The 16,097-nt window shown below is 42.3% G+C and overlaps 1 protein-coding gene across 1 annotated transcript in view; it reads right to left on the reverse strand.

Annotated features, from left to right (window-relative positions):
* LOC108516582 (uncharacterized) overlaps positions 1-16,097 on the reverse strand; it is a 119,798-nt gene that overhangs the window by 66,038 nt on the left and 37,663 nt on the right. The window contains 3 exon segments of the mRNA XM_017854132.1: positions 4,041-4,117; positions 9,314-9,367; positions 9,569-9,667. Of these exon segments, the coding sequence (XP_017709621.1) occupies positions 4,041-4,117; positions 9,314-9,367; positions 9,569-9,667 (230 nt within the window).

The following is a 16,097-nucleotide window of genomic DNA, read 5'->3' on the forward strand; positions in this document are numbered from 1 at the left end:
GAAGGAAGGAAGGAAGGAAGGAAGGAAGGAAGGAAGGAAGGAAGGAAGGAAGGAGGGAAGGAAGGAAATATATATTAGCCATAAGTACAAATATATGCCAATCCTTATGAATTCTTCTAGTGCATCATTGAATATGGGAGTGGTCTTGGGGACTCTGACAGTATATGAATTCTTCTAGTGAACCATTGAATATGGATGGGAGTGGTCTTGGGGACTCAGACACAGTGGTTATTGGACAAAATGTTGCTACCTCATTAATTTCCACCAAGGAAATTTGCTATACTTGAGTGGCTCTTACCTTGACCTATATTTAAAAAGGATTCTGACTTATAGCTGATTCACATCTTGGCTTAATTTTTTCAGTGTTAAGTTACATATTAACGTTTTCCCCTACATAGGATAAAGTTACTCAGACAAGGATTACCTGAGTAATTCTTCTGTATTTAGGACCAGGGAAAATTGCATGTAGATATAACCTTCTAAACTCACAAAACATTTTCCTATTTTTTTTTTTCTTAAGAGACAGTGTCTTGCTCTGTCAACCAGGCTGGACTGCAGTGGTGCAATCGTGGCTCACTGCAGCTTTGAACTCCTGGGCTCAGGTGATCCTCCCGTCTCAGCCTCCCAAGCAGCTGGGACTACAGTGCACACCATCATACCCAGTCAATTTTTCTAATTTTTTGTAGAGACAGAGTCTTGCGATGTTTCCCAAGTTGGTCTTGAACTTGAGGCCTCAAGCAATCCTCCTGCCTCAGCCTCCCAAAATGTTGTACGACAGGCATGAGCCACTGCACCAGGCCCTCTGTTCTTTATCTATCTTAAATTGGTTTTATTTACATAGGAAAACAGTTTAAACTGCACTGTCATCTACGTTTATTTTAGTGTCCACTCCAGTGAACATATTTCCTGACTAAAAGGGGTAGGGCTGATGCTGTAATTGTTTAGGCATGCCTTGTCTTATTATGCTTCACTTTATTGTGCTTCAAAGATACTGCATTTTCTTACAAATTGAAGACTTGTGGCAACCCTCTGTTCAGCAAGTCCATCAGCACCATTTTTCCAATAGCATATGTTCATTTCATATCTGTGTCATATTTTGGTAATTCTCACAATATTTCAAACTTTTAAATTATTACTATATCTGTTATGGTGATCAGTGATCTTTGATGTTACTACTGTAATTGTTTTGGAGAGCCATAAACCACGCCCCTATAAAACAGCAAACTATTTGATAAAGGTATGTATGTTCTGACTGCTCTACCAACCAGCCATTCCTGGGTCTCTCTCCCTCTCTTTAGGCTTCTCCATTCACTAAGACACAACAATATTGAAATTAGGCCAATTAATAACCCTACTACGTTGCTGAAGTAAAAGGAAGAGTTGCACATCTCTCACTTTAATTTGGCTAGAAATGATAAGCTTAGTCATTTAGTGAGGAAGGTATGTTGAAAGCTGAGATGGGCTGAAAGCTAGGCCGCTTGTGCCAAACAGTTAAGCCAAAGTGTAAATGCAAAGGGAAGATTCTTAAAAGAAATTACAAGCACCACGTTAGTGAACACACAAATGATAAGGAAGCAAAACAGCCTTCTTGCTGACATGGAGAAAATGTGAGTGGTCTGGATAGAAGACCAAAGAAGCCACAATATTCTCTTAAGCCAAAACCTAATCAAGAGTAAGGCTCTAAATCCCTTCAACTCTATGAAGGCTGAGAGAAGTGAGACAGCTGCAGAAGAAAAGCTAGAAGCCAGCAGAGGATGGTTCATGAGGCTTAAGGAAAGAAGCCCCCTCCATAACATGAAAGTGCCAAGTGAAGTAGCAAGTGTTGATGTCATACCTGTTGCTGCAATTTTTTGCTGGAGGAATTAAGTATGTCTTATGTGCTGCAGCAAGTTACCCAGAACCAGCTAAGATCATTGATGAAGGTGATTACACTAACCAACAGATTTTCAATGTACACAAAACAATCTTCTGTTGGAAAAGGATGCCAGCTGAGAAAAATGGGAAATTCTGGCCTTCTCCTTTATTATCAAGCCTCTGAAGATTCTGGAAATCCCCCTATCTCAACCCCACAGTCCATGTGACTTTAAAAAAAATGCAGAGGAAACTGTGAAAACCATGTCACCTAGACATTCCTAGCTAGAGAGGAGAAGACAATGCTTGGCTTCAAAGCATCAAAAAAACAGGTTGACTTGTCTAATGCAGCTGGTGACTTTATGTTGAAGCTAATGCTCATTTACCATTCTGAAAATCCTAGGAATTATGCTAAACCTAATATTCCTGTACTCTGTAAATGAAACAACAAAGCCCAGATGACAGCACAAGAGTTTAGAGTTTACAGCATGGTTTATTGAATATTTTAAGCCCAGTGTTGAGACCTACTGCTCAGAAAATAAGATTCCTTTCAAAATATTACAATTCTTTGATAATGTTCCTGGTTACATCCAAGAACTCTGTGGGAGATACACAAGAAGATAAATGCTGCTTAAATGTCTGTTAACATAACATCCATTCTGCTGCCCACGGATCAAGGAGTAATTTTAACTTTCAAGTCTGGGCGGATCACAAGGTCAGGAGATCGAGACCATCCTGGCTAACACAGTGAAACCCCGTCTCTACTAACAATACAAAAAACTAGCCGGGCGAGGTGGCAGCGCCTGTAGTCCCAGCTACTCGGGAGGCTGAGGCAGGAGAATGGCGGGAACCCGGGAGGCGGAGCTTGCAGTGAGCTGAGATCTGGCCACTGCACTCCAGTCTGGGCGACAGAGCGAGACTCCGTCTCAAAAAAAAAAAAAAAGAAATACATTTCATAAGGTTATATCTGCCATAGATAGTGATTCCTCTGATGGGTTTGGGAGAAAACCCTCTGGAAAGGATTCATCATTCTAGATGCCACTAAGAACATTTGTGATTTATGGGAGGAGGTAGAAAAATGTCAACATTAAAAGAAGTTTGGAAGAAGTTGATTCCAACCCTCACAGATGACTATGAAGGGTGCAAGACTTCAGTGGAGGAAGTAACGGTAGATGTTTTGGAAATAGCAAGAGAACTAGAATTAGAAGTAGAGCCTGAAGAGGTGACTGACTTGCTGCAATCTGACAATAAAATTTGAATGGATGAGGAGTTGCTTCTTACAAATGAGCACAGAAAGTTGTCTCTTGAGATGAAATCTGCTCCTGGTAAAGATGCTGTGATGTCATTTTTGAAATGACAGCAAAGGATTTAGAATATTCTATGGACTTGGTCGATAAAGCAGCAGCAGACTTTGAAAGGATTATGCCAATTTTGAAAGAAGTTCTACTGTAGGTAAAATGCTATCAAACCACAACACATATGACAGAGACATCTTTCATAAAAGAGTCAGTTGGTGCATCAAACTTCGTTGTTGCCTTATTTTCAGAATTTGCCACAGGCACTTCAGCTTTCAGCAACCACCACTCTGATTCATCAGGAGCCATCAACATCAAGGCAAGACCCTCCACCAGCAAAAAGATTATAACTCACTGAAGGCTCAGATGATCAATAGCAGTTTTCAGCATAAAATCTTTTAAAATTAAGGTATTTACATTGTTTTTAGACATAATGCTAATGCACACTTAATAGACTACAGTAATGGTATAATGGTATAAAAATAACTTTTATATATACTGAGAAACCCCAAAATTTGTGTAACTCACTGCATTGTGATACTAGCTTCATTACAGTGGTCCAGAACCAAACCCATAATATTTCCAAGGTATGACTGTGTTTATGTCATTGTTAATGGTGTAGTTTTAAGCTCTCCTAGGTAAATATTATTTTAGTTTAAAAACTAATATATTATCATGCTTGAGGACCAAAAATGTATCTGGGATCGAAAAAAAAATGTGTATAAATAGTGGAACAGATCACAACTTCTTTAAGTTCTCTTACCATCTGCAATTTTATATTGTTGCTATAAAACCTAGAAGTTCTGCTTCCAAAATATAGTGGACACCTGTTTTGTCAGTGGCATTTATGTGCAAATGTAATTAATTAGAAAGAAAATATGTAGCTAGACTTACGTTTTCACTAGATTCTCTTGCATCCTAGGCAGTTGATCCATCTGTTGCCTTTTAGAAACTTGATGTAAACCAGAACCCTGAAATACAAAACTAAGTGTTTATCCTCTTAGTTCATAATTGATTTCAGAAATAAGAGAGATAATCAATTCTCAATTAACTCTCCCATAACCTGGTTTTTTTTGCAGCATATGTAACAGAAGCTTTTTGGGTGTGAGCTAAGATATTAGATCATTTGATAAGAGTGACAGGTTTGGGTATATTGAAACAGAAAATAGAGTTCATTCATTCCTTCAGCTAATGTTATAGAGCATCTATTATATTCTGCCACTACATTAAGCACTCAGGTATAAAGACAAATGGGTCCTAGTTCTATTGGGGAAACAGCAAAATAAATAGGTGATTATAATTAAGTGCCTTGATAAGAGATGTGCACAGGTGCTTTGTAAGCATACAGGAGATGTAGTTAATTGAGGGTTTGGGGGGCTCCACATGGAAGAGCAGCCAATTAAGAACTAAGGAAAGGATATTCTAGGTAGAAGGAACAGTAAGGACCTCAGATATAAAGCAGTAGATAGATCCAGAAACTGCACATAGCATTTGGTCTAACGGCAGTCTAGGATATTAGCAGGGATAAGGTTGCAGAGACAGGTCAGCCAAGTTGGAGAGGACCCTATAGAGACCACACCACAGAGCTTTGCTGTGATCCTCTGGGTAATGCAAACTAAAGGTTTTTAACAGGAAACAACACTATTGTATCTGTATTTCAGAATGATAGGCAGCAGAGAAGAAAAATGGGTGCGGCAGAGTTAGTTAAGACTTTGGTAACTATGCTGTTGACATTATATCTAAAGTACTAAATTGAAACCTAAGTACTACATTTAAACCTAGTGAGCCACATTTTTAAATGAACAATAACAGAACTGTCCAAAAAGGCAGCTGAAATACCTGCGCAGTCTGGAACCTATGTTATGGGAATGGCTAATGTAACTTAATATTTTAGCTTAGAAAACAAAACAAAACAAAAAACTAAGGGAAGACTGAGAGGCATTTACAAATCTTTGAAAACCTGCCTTGCAGGAAGAGTGTAGACTTATTCTTCAGAGAATGTAACTAAAACCAATGGATTTTAAGGAAGTTTCAGGAAAGGACAGTAAGAGGCACCATATGATATTTTAACAATTTTCACAATTAGAACTTCCCGATAATGAAACAGAAAAGCCTCAGACTCCTTATCTGTGAGCTAAAAGCATTATATTCCTCAACCTCTCACAGCCATTGCTAAAATTCTGCGTTTACGAGGATAGAAGCTAAAGCTTAAGTTTATTATGTGTTGCAAAAAGCTCTAGTCAATCTTTCTGCCTGACTTTAAGTAATGCAACGTACCTATGTATTAAAAAGCAATGTCCGTAGTGTACTTACGTTGTGCATATCAGAAGACTCCCAAGAGGGGGAAACTCAGTTTCATTCAAAACAGTGAATCAAGAGTGAGACAAAGTCACAGAGAGGACAGCAGCAGAAGGATGAACAGCACCCTCCGCAAATAGCTCTAGTTATCTACCAATGAATCAATTATTTATGTATTCAGCATGGAAAGAACTACAAATCATCCATTAACCTTTCCAATCACCATAGTATCCACATGGTTAGAACTGTCCTTCACTATAGAGATGAACAATTCACTCTACAGTGAAAATCCTGATTAACATTTATACTGGGGACAGGATTAATATCTTCCTGGGAAGCTGTTAAAATAGGCTTTTATCGTATGTTCAGTGATCCTGTGGAGTCAGACTAGGATTATTTCACATAAGTGAATTTTTCAGATAAACAAAGGTAAATGAATGCCTTGGGGACAAAAGACTTTACTTTTAACCTTAAAAGAATCCTTCAACAGTGTTTTATGTATCACCTTTTTCTTAATAACTTGGGCTTAATATTATGAACATAAATTTCTATTTTATGTTCAGTTCAGTAAATAATTTTGCATATTTCCTTTTTGCCACTCTTTGTGAAAGGGAATAGAAAGCATCAGTCACCCTGCCTGACCTCAGGGAGGAACCTACAGCTGAGTGAAGCAAACAGATATATCAGCAATAAGGGACCAGGAGGAAGGCTAAGGCAAGCAGAAATTCTGGTGCCCCTGTCACAGAGGGGCTCGGAAAATCAGAAAAGAAACATAGGAAAGTGATATTCACCATTGACTGGAATTTAAAACCTACTATGTGCCGGAAACTTCACCCAGCACTGCACATATATTATTTCTCTACATACTCACAAAACCCCTGCAAGATACTGGTATTTCCTTTTCACAGGTGAGGAAGGAAATTAAGGCCCAGAAAGGTCACATAGTAGCAAGTGCAGAGCTGGGATTCAGATTCAGATTTGCAATCCCACTACAGTCTGGTCTTTTCATCACGTCATGGCCCCATAAAGAGGTAGTGTTTGTGCTAGACCTTGATGGAAGTGGAATTGGCATGTATGAGAAGGAGCACATTCCAAGCACATAGTCTGAGGAAAGGCATAAGGGTGCCTGTCTTCTAGGAGGAATCAATGCATCCAGCCCAGTATCAAGGACCATGAAGTTTGAGCTAATCATCCATTTTACAGACAAGAGACTGCAAGAACTGATCCTATCTTGTCTCAATTTCTTCTTGTTTCCCTTAGTCAACATTGCAACATACACTTCCCTTTACCCATGATAGACCTTTCTCAAAATTTTCTAAATATCCCCCTATTGGCTGTAATCCCCAAACCTAATGCCCTTCCTCTCAATCCTTTCATTAATCCCTCTAGATATTCTGGATCAGTGACTAGCAGATTATTCTTCATGCTACTCCCATCCTCAAAATCCTCTACCTCCTTGTCAGACCTAGCTGTGTCTTCAGGACTCCAACCCTCTTTTCGGCTCTTTTTCCCTTGATTGTCACTGTTGAACTTCTTCACAGCTATATCCTAGACTATTTTTTTCTTTTCCCACTGTATATTCTCCCCAATGCATTTCATTCATTCAATTACTTCACTTTTTTTTTTTTTTTTTTGAGACAGAGTCTCGCTCTGTCGCCCAGGCTGGAGTGCAGTGGTGCGATCTCGGCTCACTATAAGCTCCGCCTCCTGGGTTCACGCCATTCTCCTACCTCAGCCTCCCAAGTTGCTGGGACTACAGGCGCCCACCACCACACCTGGCTAATTTTTTGTATTTTTGGTAGAGATGGGGTTTCACCGTGTTAGCCAGGATGGTCTTGATCTCCTGACCTCGTGATCCACCCGCCTCGGCCTCCCAAAGTGCTGCGATTACAGGCGTGAGCCACCATGCCTGGCCTACTTCACTTTTTATATGTTAACAATTTTCAAATCTTTATTTGTTTCCTGAAAGTCATATATCCAACTGCTTTTTGGACAATTCCATTTGGATCTGAAAACTGAGTTTACATCCTAATCTTAAAACATTACCAAAATAAGATTGATACTGATTTCATATTTAAATGTCAGATATTATGCTATACAAATACTAAAAGATGGCCGGGCGCGGTGGCTCAAGCCTGTAATCCCAGCACTTTGGGAGGCCGAGACGGGTGGATCACGAGGTCAGGAGATCGAGACCATCCTGGCTAACACCGTGAAACCCCGTCTCTACTAAAAAAATACAAAAAACTAGCCGGGCGAGGTGGCGGGCGCCTGTTAGTCCCAGCTACTCGGGAGGCTGAGGCAGGAGAATGGCGTAAATCCGGGAGGCGGAGCTTGCAGTGAGCTGAGATCCGGCCACTGCACTCCAGCCTGGGCGATAGAGCGAGACTCTGTCTCAAAAAAAAAACACAAATACTAAAAGATATAGTGAATGCTATGAAACACTCAGATGGTCTTTTTAACTATAACATTAGAAATCATAAATAAAAGATAGCTCTGACAAGGTCAAAACAAAAACTCTACAATACCAACTATATCATAAATAAAACTGAAAAGCAAATGAATAGCTTGAAAATAGATGCAACATCTTTCATAATTTACTGATCACCTCCCTGTCCTGTATNGTTTAGTTTTAAAAATACACAAAATTACAAAACAATTAATACAATATTTGAAATCGGCCGGGCGCAGTGGCTCAAGCCTGTAATCCCAGCACTTTGGGAGGCCAAGACGGGAGGATCACGAGGTCAGGAGATCGAGACCATCCTGGCTAACACCGTGAAACCCCGTCTCTACTAAAAAAATACAAAAAACTAGCCGGGCGAGGTGGCGGGCGCCTGTTAGTCCCAGCTACTCGGGAGGCTGAGGCAGGAGAATGGCATAAACCCGGGAGGCGGAGCTTTCAGTGAGCTGAGATCCGGCCATTGCACTCCAGCCTGGGCGATAGAGCGAGACTCTGTCTCAAAAAAAAAACACAAATACTAAAAGATATAGTGAATGCTATGAAACACTCAGATGGTCTTTTAACTATAACATTAGAAATCATAAATAAAAGATAGCTCTGACAAGGTCAAAACAAAACTCTACAATACCAACTATATCATAAATAAAACTGAAAAGCAAATGAATAGCTTGAAAATAGATGCAACATCTTTCATAATTTACTGATCACCTCCCTGTCCTGTATTTATAAGTACAACAGCAATTGTGTACTACCAACAGCAATTCTGATCTCTCAGACCTTACCATGCATTATTATAAAGTGAAGTGCCTTGAATTTCATGATTGCACAGAGATAGCAGCTACCTGTTTGAATTCTAGTGATTAGGCATGAAACTAAAAGGATAATTAAGGAAGCAAATATGAAAAATAATCTCTTAATTTGGAAAACTGTTATGTCCTTTTACTTTTTTTTTTTTTTTGAGATTGAGTCTTGCTCTGTCATCCAGGTTGGAGTGCAGTGGTGTGATCTTGGCTCACTGCAACCTCCGCCTCCCAGGTTCAAGCTATTCTCCTGCCTCACCTCCAAGTAGCTGGGACTATAGGTGCTCACCACCAGACCCAGCTAATTTTTGGCATTTCTTGTAGAGACAATGTTTCACTATGTTGATCAGGCTGGTCTCAAACGCCTGAGCTCGTGATCCGACCGCCTCAGCTTCCCAAAGTGCTGGGATTAGAGGCTTGAGCCACCACACCCAGCCCTTTTTATCTTTTATACAAGTTGTGTATTTTCCTGTCTACCCTCTGTATTTAGAAACTTAATTCCAACATCTGCTTCTCTCCCAAACCAAAACCAAAACCTAGAAAAGTGAAAAACATAATTTATAGTAAGAAGAAACACTTAGAATTTGGAAATAAAAAAGAGTTACCTGAGACATTTCAGCTAGGTATGTACGGCATTCATTGTTGATCTTCTGGTAAGCCTATGTGAAGATACAAAAGTAAAGGGTCCAGCATATGAGAAGATTAGCAATACAAGCAAGACTAAGTTAAGGTGTATGTCTCTATAGTGTAGGAAATAGTTTTGTAAGCATTTTGTGATAATTATAGAGTAGGTTTGTAGATAACATTAGAAATAATGGCAGTTTCAAAGGAATTGCTAAGTATATATAGTAAAAACGAACCTTTGATTCTTGTTCCAGTTTAAGTGCATAGTATTTCACTTGACTTTCAAGAGTCCTCTTTTCTTTTTCTAGCTGTTTAAGTAATGTGTTTAAGGATTCCTGAAAATGTAAATAGTAAAATTTTATATGTATTCATGTTCTAAACAAAATAAGAAATGACCATCAATTTATTCACTAGCAAATGCCTTGTATACCTAACATTCTGTGATTTCAAAGTTCTTTGATGTGTACTTTTTTTTTTTTTTTTTCCAGACAGAGTCTCACTCTGTCACCCAGGTTGGAGTGCAATGGCGTGATCTTGGCTCACTGCAACCTCTGCCTCCCAGGTTCAAGTGATTCTCTTGCCTCAGGCTCCCAAGTAGCTGGGATTACAGGCATGTGCCACCATGCCAGGCTAACTTTTTGTATTTTCAGTAGAGACATGGTTTCACCATGTTGGCCAGGCTGGTCTCGATCTCCTGACCTCAGGTGATCCACCTGCCTCAGCCTCCCAAAGTGCTGGGATTACAGGCATGAGCCACTGCACCGGGCTGATGTGTACTTTTTAAGTAATGGCAATAATCACAATATTTATTGAACCCTAACAATATGTCATGTGTTGTACTAAGTGCTTTTCTTTTTTTTTATATTAAACTATCTTTATTTGAAAACTAACTAACTAACTAGTTATATAGCTCAACTAGTTAATAGCTCAACTAACAAGAGACCAATCAAAAGTGCTTTCAAAGGAGCAGCACTGGCTGATGTTCTGCTGAGGCTGTGGGCATTCAGGACCTGGCTACAGGGAAAATGGAACCAAACCAGCTGGTGCTTTGGACCCAAGCCCTCACATCGTGACCTGCCTCCCTCCTGGGAGCCCTGGCACTTCCAGGTTCCTTTGGCACTTCCTGGGCCCTGTGGGGGCAGGAACTTGGTCTCACAATCAGCTGGCTTCTGTCTGTTGTGGTCATTTTTTTTTTCCAGAGTGCCCAGAGTGCTCTCTCAGTGGACATGGCAGTCACCCAGCTTTCCTGAGGTGTTTTCTCATGGAAGAGGGTCTTGCTATGAAAACTGGAAGTGTCTTTCTTCAATTCTTGGGCCAGTTCTTGGAACAACTTGTAGCAGTCTGATATAAGCAGTTCAAGTTTTCAGGTGCCTTGTGAAGTCTCTGGTCGGGGTCCAGGCAGTAGGTGTCCTCCTCCATGGACTGCTGCTGAGGCCCCATCATGTGTTCTCCATGCAGTTCAGATAGAGTGGGGAGGGTCAGCTACAGCTTCAGGAACTTCCCCTCAGGCTGTGCCCTTGCACCCTGCAGAAAGGCCTGCTCCCTGGTGTGGTGGCTCACACCTGTAATCCCAGCACTTTGGGAGACCGTGGCGGGTAGATCACTTGAGCTCAGAAGTTCGAGACCAACCTGGTCAACATGGTGAAAACCCGTCTCTACTAAAAATACACAAATTAGCTCACATGGTGGCACATGCCTGTAATCCCAGCTACTCGGGAGGCTGAGGAAGGAGAATCACTTGAACCCAGGAGGCAGAGGTTGAAGTGAGCCAAGATCGTGCCACTGCATTCCAAGCTGGGTGGCAGAGCAAGACTCCATGAAAAAAAAGGAAAGTCCTGCTTGCTGATCAGACTTTGGACTTGTCCTGTGAATTCTTTCCTTCTTTGGATTTCTTCCCACAATTGCATTCTGCTTCTCCAACTTCCCCTCAGGAAATAAGAAGGATGCACCTAAGCTACCATCGTCATCCACAGTCTTCAGAGGAACTTGTGGCCGGGACGCTGGGGACCCACTATGTCCTTCGCTGATCCCCATTCACTGCCAAGTCCCCGTCCTCCACGTAGTCTCTTACCACCCTTGAGCAGATACAGGTCGCTCAGCACGGTGTGGGCCAGGGAGGTCAATTGTCTCACTCCAGTATTCATGGGCTATTTCATTCCTGCCTTGGCCTGCTCCGGCCTTTCCTTCTTCTCCTTCTTTGCCTGCAAGCATTGCTTCCATCTTGCAATCTTGGCTGGGCAGTTGTGCAGGTTGCTGATGGTCAGTGCTGTCATTTAGATCATCTGCAGTTTGTCCTTAAAGATCTCCAGCGTGCTGTGAAGTGTGAGGGATGTGATTTGCATCAGTCACTTGGGGAAGTTCAGGAGGCCTGTTTTTTCATGCTTTTCTCAGAAGCTCACTGTTTTAGTTTGTTCTCATGCTGCTGTGAAGAAATACCTGACACTGGGTAATTTATAAAGAAAAGAGGTTTAATTGACTCATGGTTCTGCATGGCTGGGGAGGCCTCAGGAAACTTACAACCATGGTGGAAGGCACCTCTTCACAAGACGGCAGGAGAGAGAATGAGAGCAAGCAGGTGAAATGCCAGACACTTATAAAGCCATCAGATCTTGTAAGAACTCACTATCATGAGAACAGCATGAGGGAAACAGCCCCCATAATCAATGACCTCCACCTGGTCTCGCCCTTGACATGTGGAATTATTACAATTCAAGATGAGAGCCAAACCATATCACTCAGTCATGTCCTGAAGGGAAGGCCTGCTCATTTCATTTAGAACCCCTCAAGCAGAGATTTTGGAGCAGTCAAGGACTGACCTCCAGCATGGGTGATATGAAGTCCCCACCGGCCTGGGGTGCTGACCACATCTTGGCCCTGGCCTTTCTGTGGACCTCACCCTGGTCTGAACCCCTCTGGGCCGTCTCTTCCCTTCTTCTCACTGCATGTCATCTCCTGATCATAAAGGCCACCACAGCAGCACATGTCTGATCACCCAGAGTGTCCATAGGTTCCCTGGCACTAGTCCCAGGCTGCACATCACTAATTACTACTGTCCACAGGTGGGCCAGCAGAAGCTGGGTAGGCATTGTGTGGCAGACAGAGGTGCTCTGTGGTTCCTGAGGGCTCTGCAGCTCTGCTTCCATTTGCCAGTGGCCTGTGGGCCAGAGCTTACCACTAGTGTTCTATCTCTAACACAAACAAGGGCCTATCGACCAGGTAGACCATTCACTGAGCTGGGGGTAGGGGAAGCACCTGGTATTATAGAAAACTGTTTTCTTGATTTTGCTATGCAAATAGAAAGTGACCTTACGCAATGCCTTGGGGGAGTGGAAAGAGCTCATGGCAGCCCCTAGCTCAGGCCACTCCAGGCCCCATCTAGCCCTACAGCACAGCTACAAGGTCAAAGCAGGGCTATGTCATAGCCCTGTGTCCACATATAATCATCTCAGGGCAGTGTGGTGGCCACCCCTGGTGAGGCTCATTACCCTAATTTCAAGTTTCCTTCTGCTTCAGGGAAGCCTGGTCCTGCCTACAAAGAGTCTGTCTACCAGCTGGGCATGGTGGCTCATGCCTGTAATCCCAGCACTTTGGGAGGCCAAGGCAGGCAGATCACGAGGTCAAGAGATCGAGACCATCCTGGCCAACATGGTGAAACCTCGTCTCTACTAAAATACAAAATTAGCTGGGCGTGGTGGTGCACGCCTGTAGTCCCAGCTACTTGAGAGGCTGAGGCAGGTGAATCGCTTGAACCCAGGAGGTGGGGGTTGCAGTGAGTCAAGATGGCACCACTGTACTCCACCCTGGTGACAGAGCAAGACTCCATCTAAAAAAAAAAAAAAATGAAAAAAAGAAAAACAATCTTTCTACCTTACTAGATGGAGCTTCTTGTAAAAGGAACTGTTTTCTTCATCTCCATATCCCCAGTAGCTAGCCAGTGCCCAGTATACACTAAGGGCTCAGTCATTGTCTTATTTTCTTATCTACTCTGACTTAGGACATGTCACTTCCCCTCTTGACCTCCGTATTCAGATCTGTGAATGAGTAAGTGGGCAAAGGTCCCTCTAGCTTTAAAACCCCTCCAATATAGAGAGAACTCAGAAACCAGAACCAGAAGCTGAGGAATGGCGAATGGAGCATTTTCCCTGGTGTGATGGATGAGACTGTAGATCTGGTTACTACGGTGATTTTTTTGCCACTTGAAAGTCCCTGCAGAATTTGACCCTAGTTTTCAAATCAGACTCTAGAATGATCTTCAGTGTTGGTGGTTTTGCTTTTGTTTTGAGACTGTTATTGACACAGCAGCTTCTGGAAATGTTTTTCATGGAGAGTATGGGGGCTTCTTTGGCCAAATTGGGTGGGTGCAGGCTCCATCAGCTCAGCAGCTGCTGTCTGGGCCACAGCCTGTCTGCTGAGTCCTGCTCCCCTACAGAGGTTTTTGTCAGAGGCATCTGAACAAGAGCAACTCCATCTTGAATACAGGCTGGGTAAAATAAGGCTGAGACCTACTGGGCTGCATTCCCAGGAGGTTAGACATTCTTAGTCACAGAATGAAATAGGCTGACACAAGGTACAGGTCACAAAGACTTTGTCAATAAAAGGATGCAGTAAAGAAATGGGGCAAAATCCACCAGAACCTGAGATGGCAACAAAAGTAACCTCTGGTTATCCTCACTGCTCATTATATGCTAATTATAACGTATTAGCATACTAAAAGACACTTCTATCAGCACCATGACAGTTTACAAATGCCATGGCAACATCAGGAAATTACCTGTATAGCCTTAAAAGGGAAGGAACCCTCATTTCCAGGAATTGCCCACCCCTTTCCTGGAAAACTCATGAATAATCCACTCCTTTAGCATATAATCAAGAAATAAGCAAAAAAAAAAAAAAAAAAAAATAGCCCATCAGCACCCCTGGGGGCTGCTCTGCTGATGGAGTGGCCGTTCTTTTATTCCTTTATTTTCTTAATAAACTTGCTTTCACTTTACACTGTGGATTTCCCTCTAATTCTTTCTTGTGCAAGATCCAAGAACCCTCTCTTGGAATCTGGATCGCGATCCCTTTCCGTTAACAGTTTCTCCAGACATTACAGTGTGACTGGCCATGTCATCTGTCACATGTATGAAAACAACCAAAACCAAGAGCCTGAAGCTGCCGGGTAAGGATGAGTGCCTACCAAGGAATCCTGCTCCCTGCAGGCACATCTAAAATGTGTTCCTGTGCTCGGGCCCTGCTCTTTCCAAGAAGGCAGGCTCCAGGGATTCCCAGGATCCCCCTCCCTCGGATACCACAGTCTATGTAGGTAGCAGGACTACAGTGGTGAGAGCCGCCATGATAGTGAGGGCCAAGGGCAGGATGGTCGAATTAGAAGGCAGCGTCCTGCCCCCTGGTGATGAGCTGAGTCACTTGGTCCCTGTCTCCCCCTCAGAGCCACCATCTTGTCGTGGTTTCCCTTAGAAACATTATGAGCTCTCCCCCAGGAAGTGCTTCTTGGCTTCCCTTTGTTACCTGATGGGAAGTCTTGACTGCAAGTTGTCCAGGTTCTTGGTGTATTGAACAAAGACTTGAACAAAATGCTCAAATAAAGCAATGGATGGCAGCGACATAGATTTACTGAAGTGAAAGGACACTCCACAGAGTGAAGCGGGCTCAAGCAAGTGGCTCAAGAGGTCTGAGTCTAATGTTCCCTGGGGTTATTAACTAAAAGAACTTGATAACACCCTTTAGAGGTTTCCAGTTGGTTACACCATATGCAAATGAAGACAGCCCACCATCAACCCTGAAGTGAAGACTTGGCCCAAAAATACAAATCAGAGGCTGAAGTAAAGACTTGGCTCATGACCAATCAGAGGTTGAAGTTTTCCTTTAGGTTGAATTCCAAGAAGTCAGAGGCAGGTTGGCCTTAGACTCCCTGTCTCCAGACCCTATTCTCCTGCCTCATCTTCTCCAGACTCCCACCAGGTGGTGGCCTCTCTTGCCCTGCCAGGGACTGGGTGCAGGGAGGGGAGGGGTGGCTGACAGGCCTGCCTGAGGCAGGTGGGCAGTTGGTGGCCTTCGGGCATGGCCTGCTCCAATGGAGATGCCTCCTCGCTTGGCCTGCCCAGCCCAGTGCACCTCCATGTCTCTGGGAGCCCTGGGCCTAAGTGCTTTTCATAGATTATTTCATTTAATCCTTATTACAGTTGAAATGGCTAATATATTTCTATTTGACTGTTGAGAAGATTGCAGCTTATAGAGATTACATAACTGCCTCAAAGACATGCAGCTAATAATGGTAGAGCTGGAATGGAACCCAGGTAAAATGACTCCAAAGGCCACAGAAGGTAAACAATTATTATATACATGCTCATTTTATTGTTACCATTGTAACAAAAGAGATACAGGCAAAGACATTTAAAGAGGATGTCCTATTGTTAACTGTATACTCTAAGTCAATTTTTATTTCCTGGTGAAAAACTAACTTAGAAATCTATAAAACAGGATCAAACAGGCATCCAAATACAGGAAAAGTTTATGGTACCTTTTTTATAGAAAGATGAAATGTAGTGAATTATCTTGATCCACATCAATAATACCATACATATACATAATTATAAATTGTTAGATAAATGTACAATTAAAATGTATAATTTTTATCTTCCAATCTGAGTTACACTAGTTTCCTGGTATTAGTGAAATAAATGTAAGCAAACCCTTATGTAAAAAACTCCAGCTATTTGTGATGAGGGGTATCTAGGTTAAGGTCTTAGTTTCTAGAACTGG

Source organism: Rhinopithecus bieti, unplaced genomic scaffold, assembly GCF_001698545.2.
Source record: "Rhinopithecus bieti isolate Rb0 unplaced genomic scaffold, ASM169854v2 scaffold_35538, whole genome shotgun sequence".
Classification (NCBI taxonomy): Eukaryota; Metazoa; Chordata; class Mammalia; order Primates; family Cercopithecidae; genus Rhinopithecus; species Rhinopithecus bieti.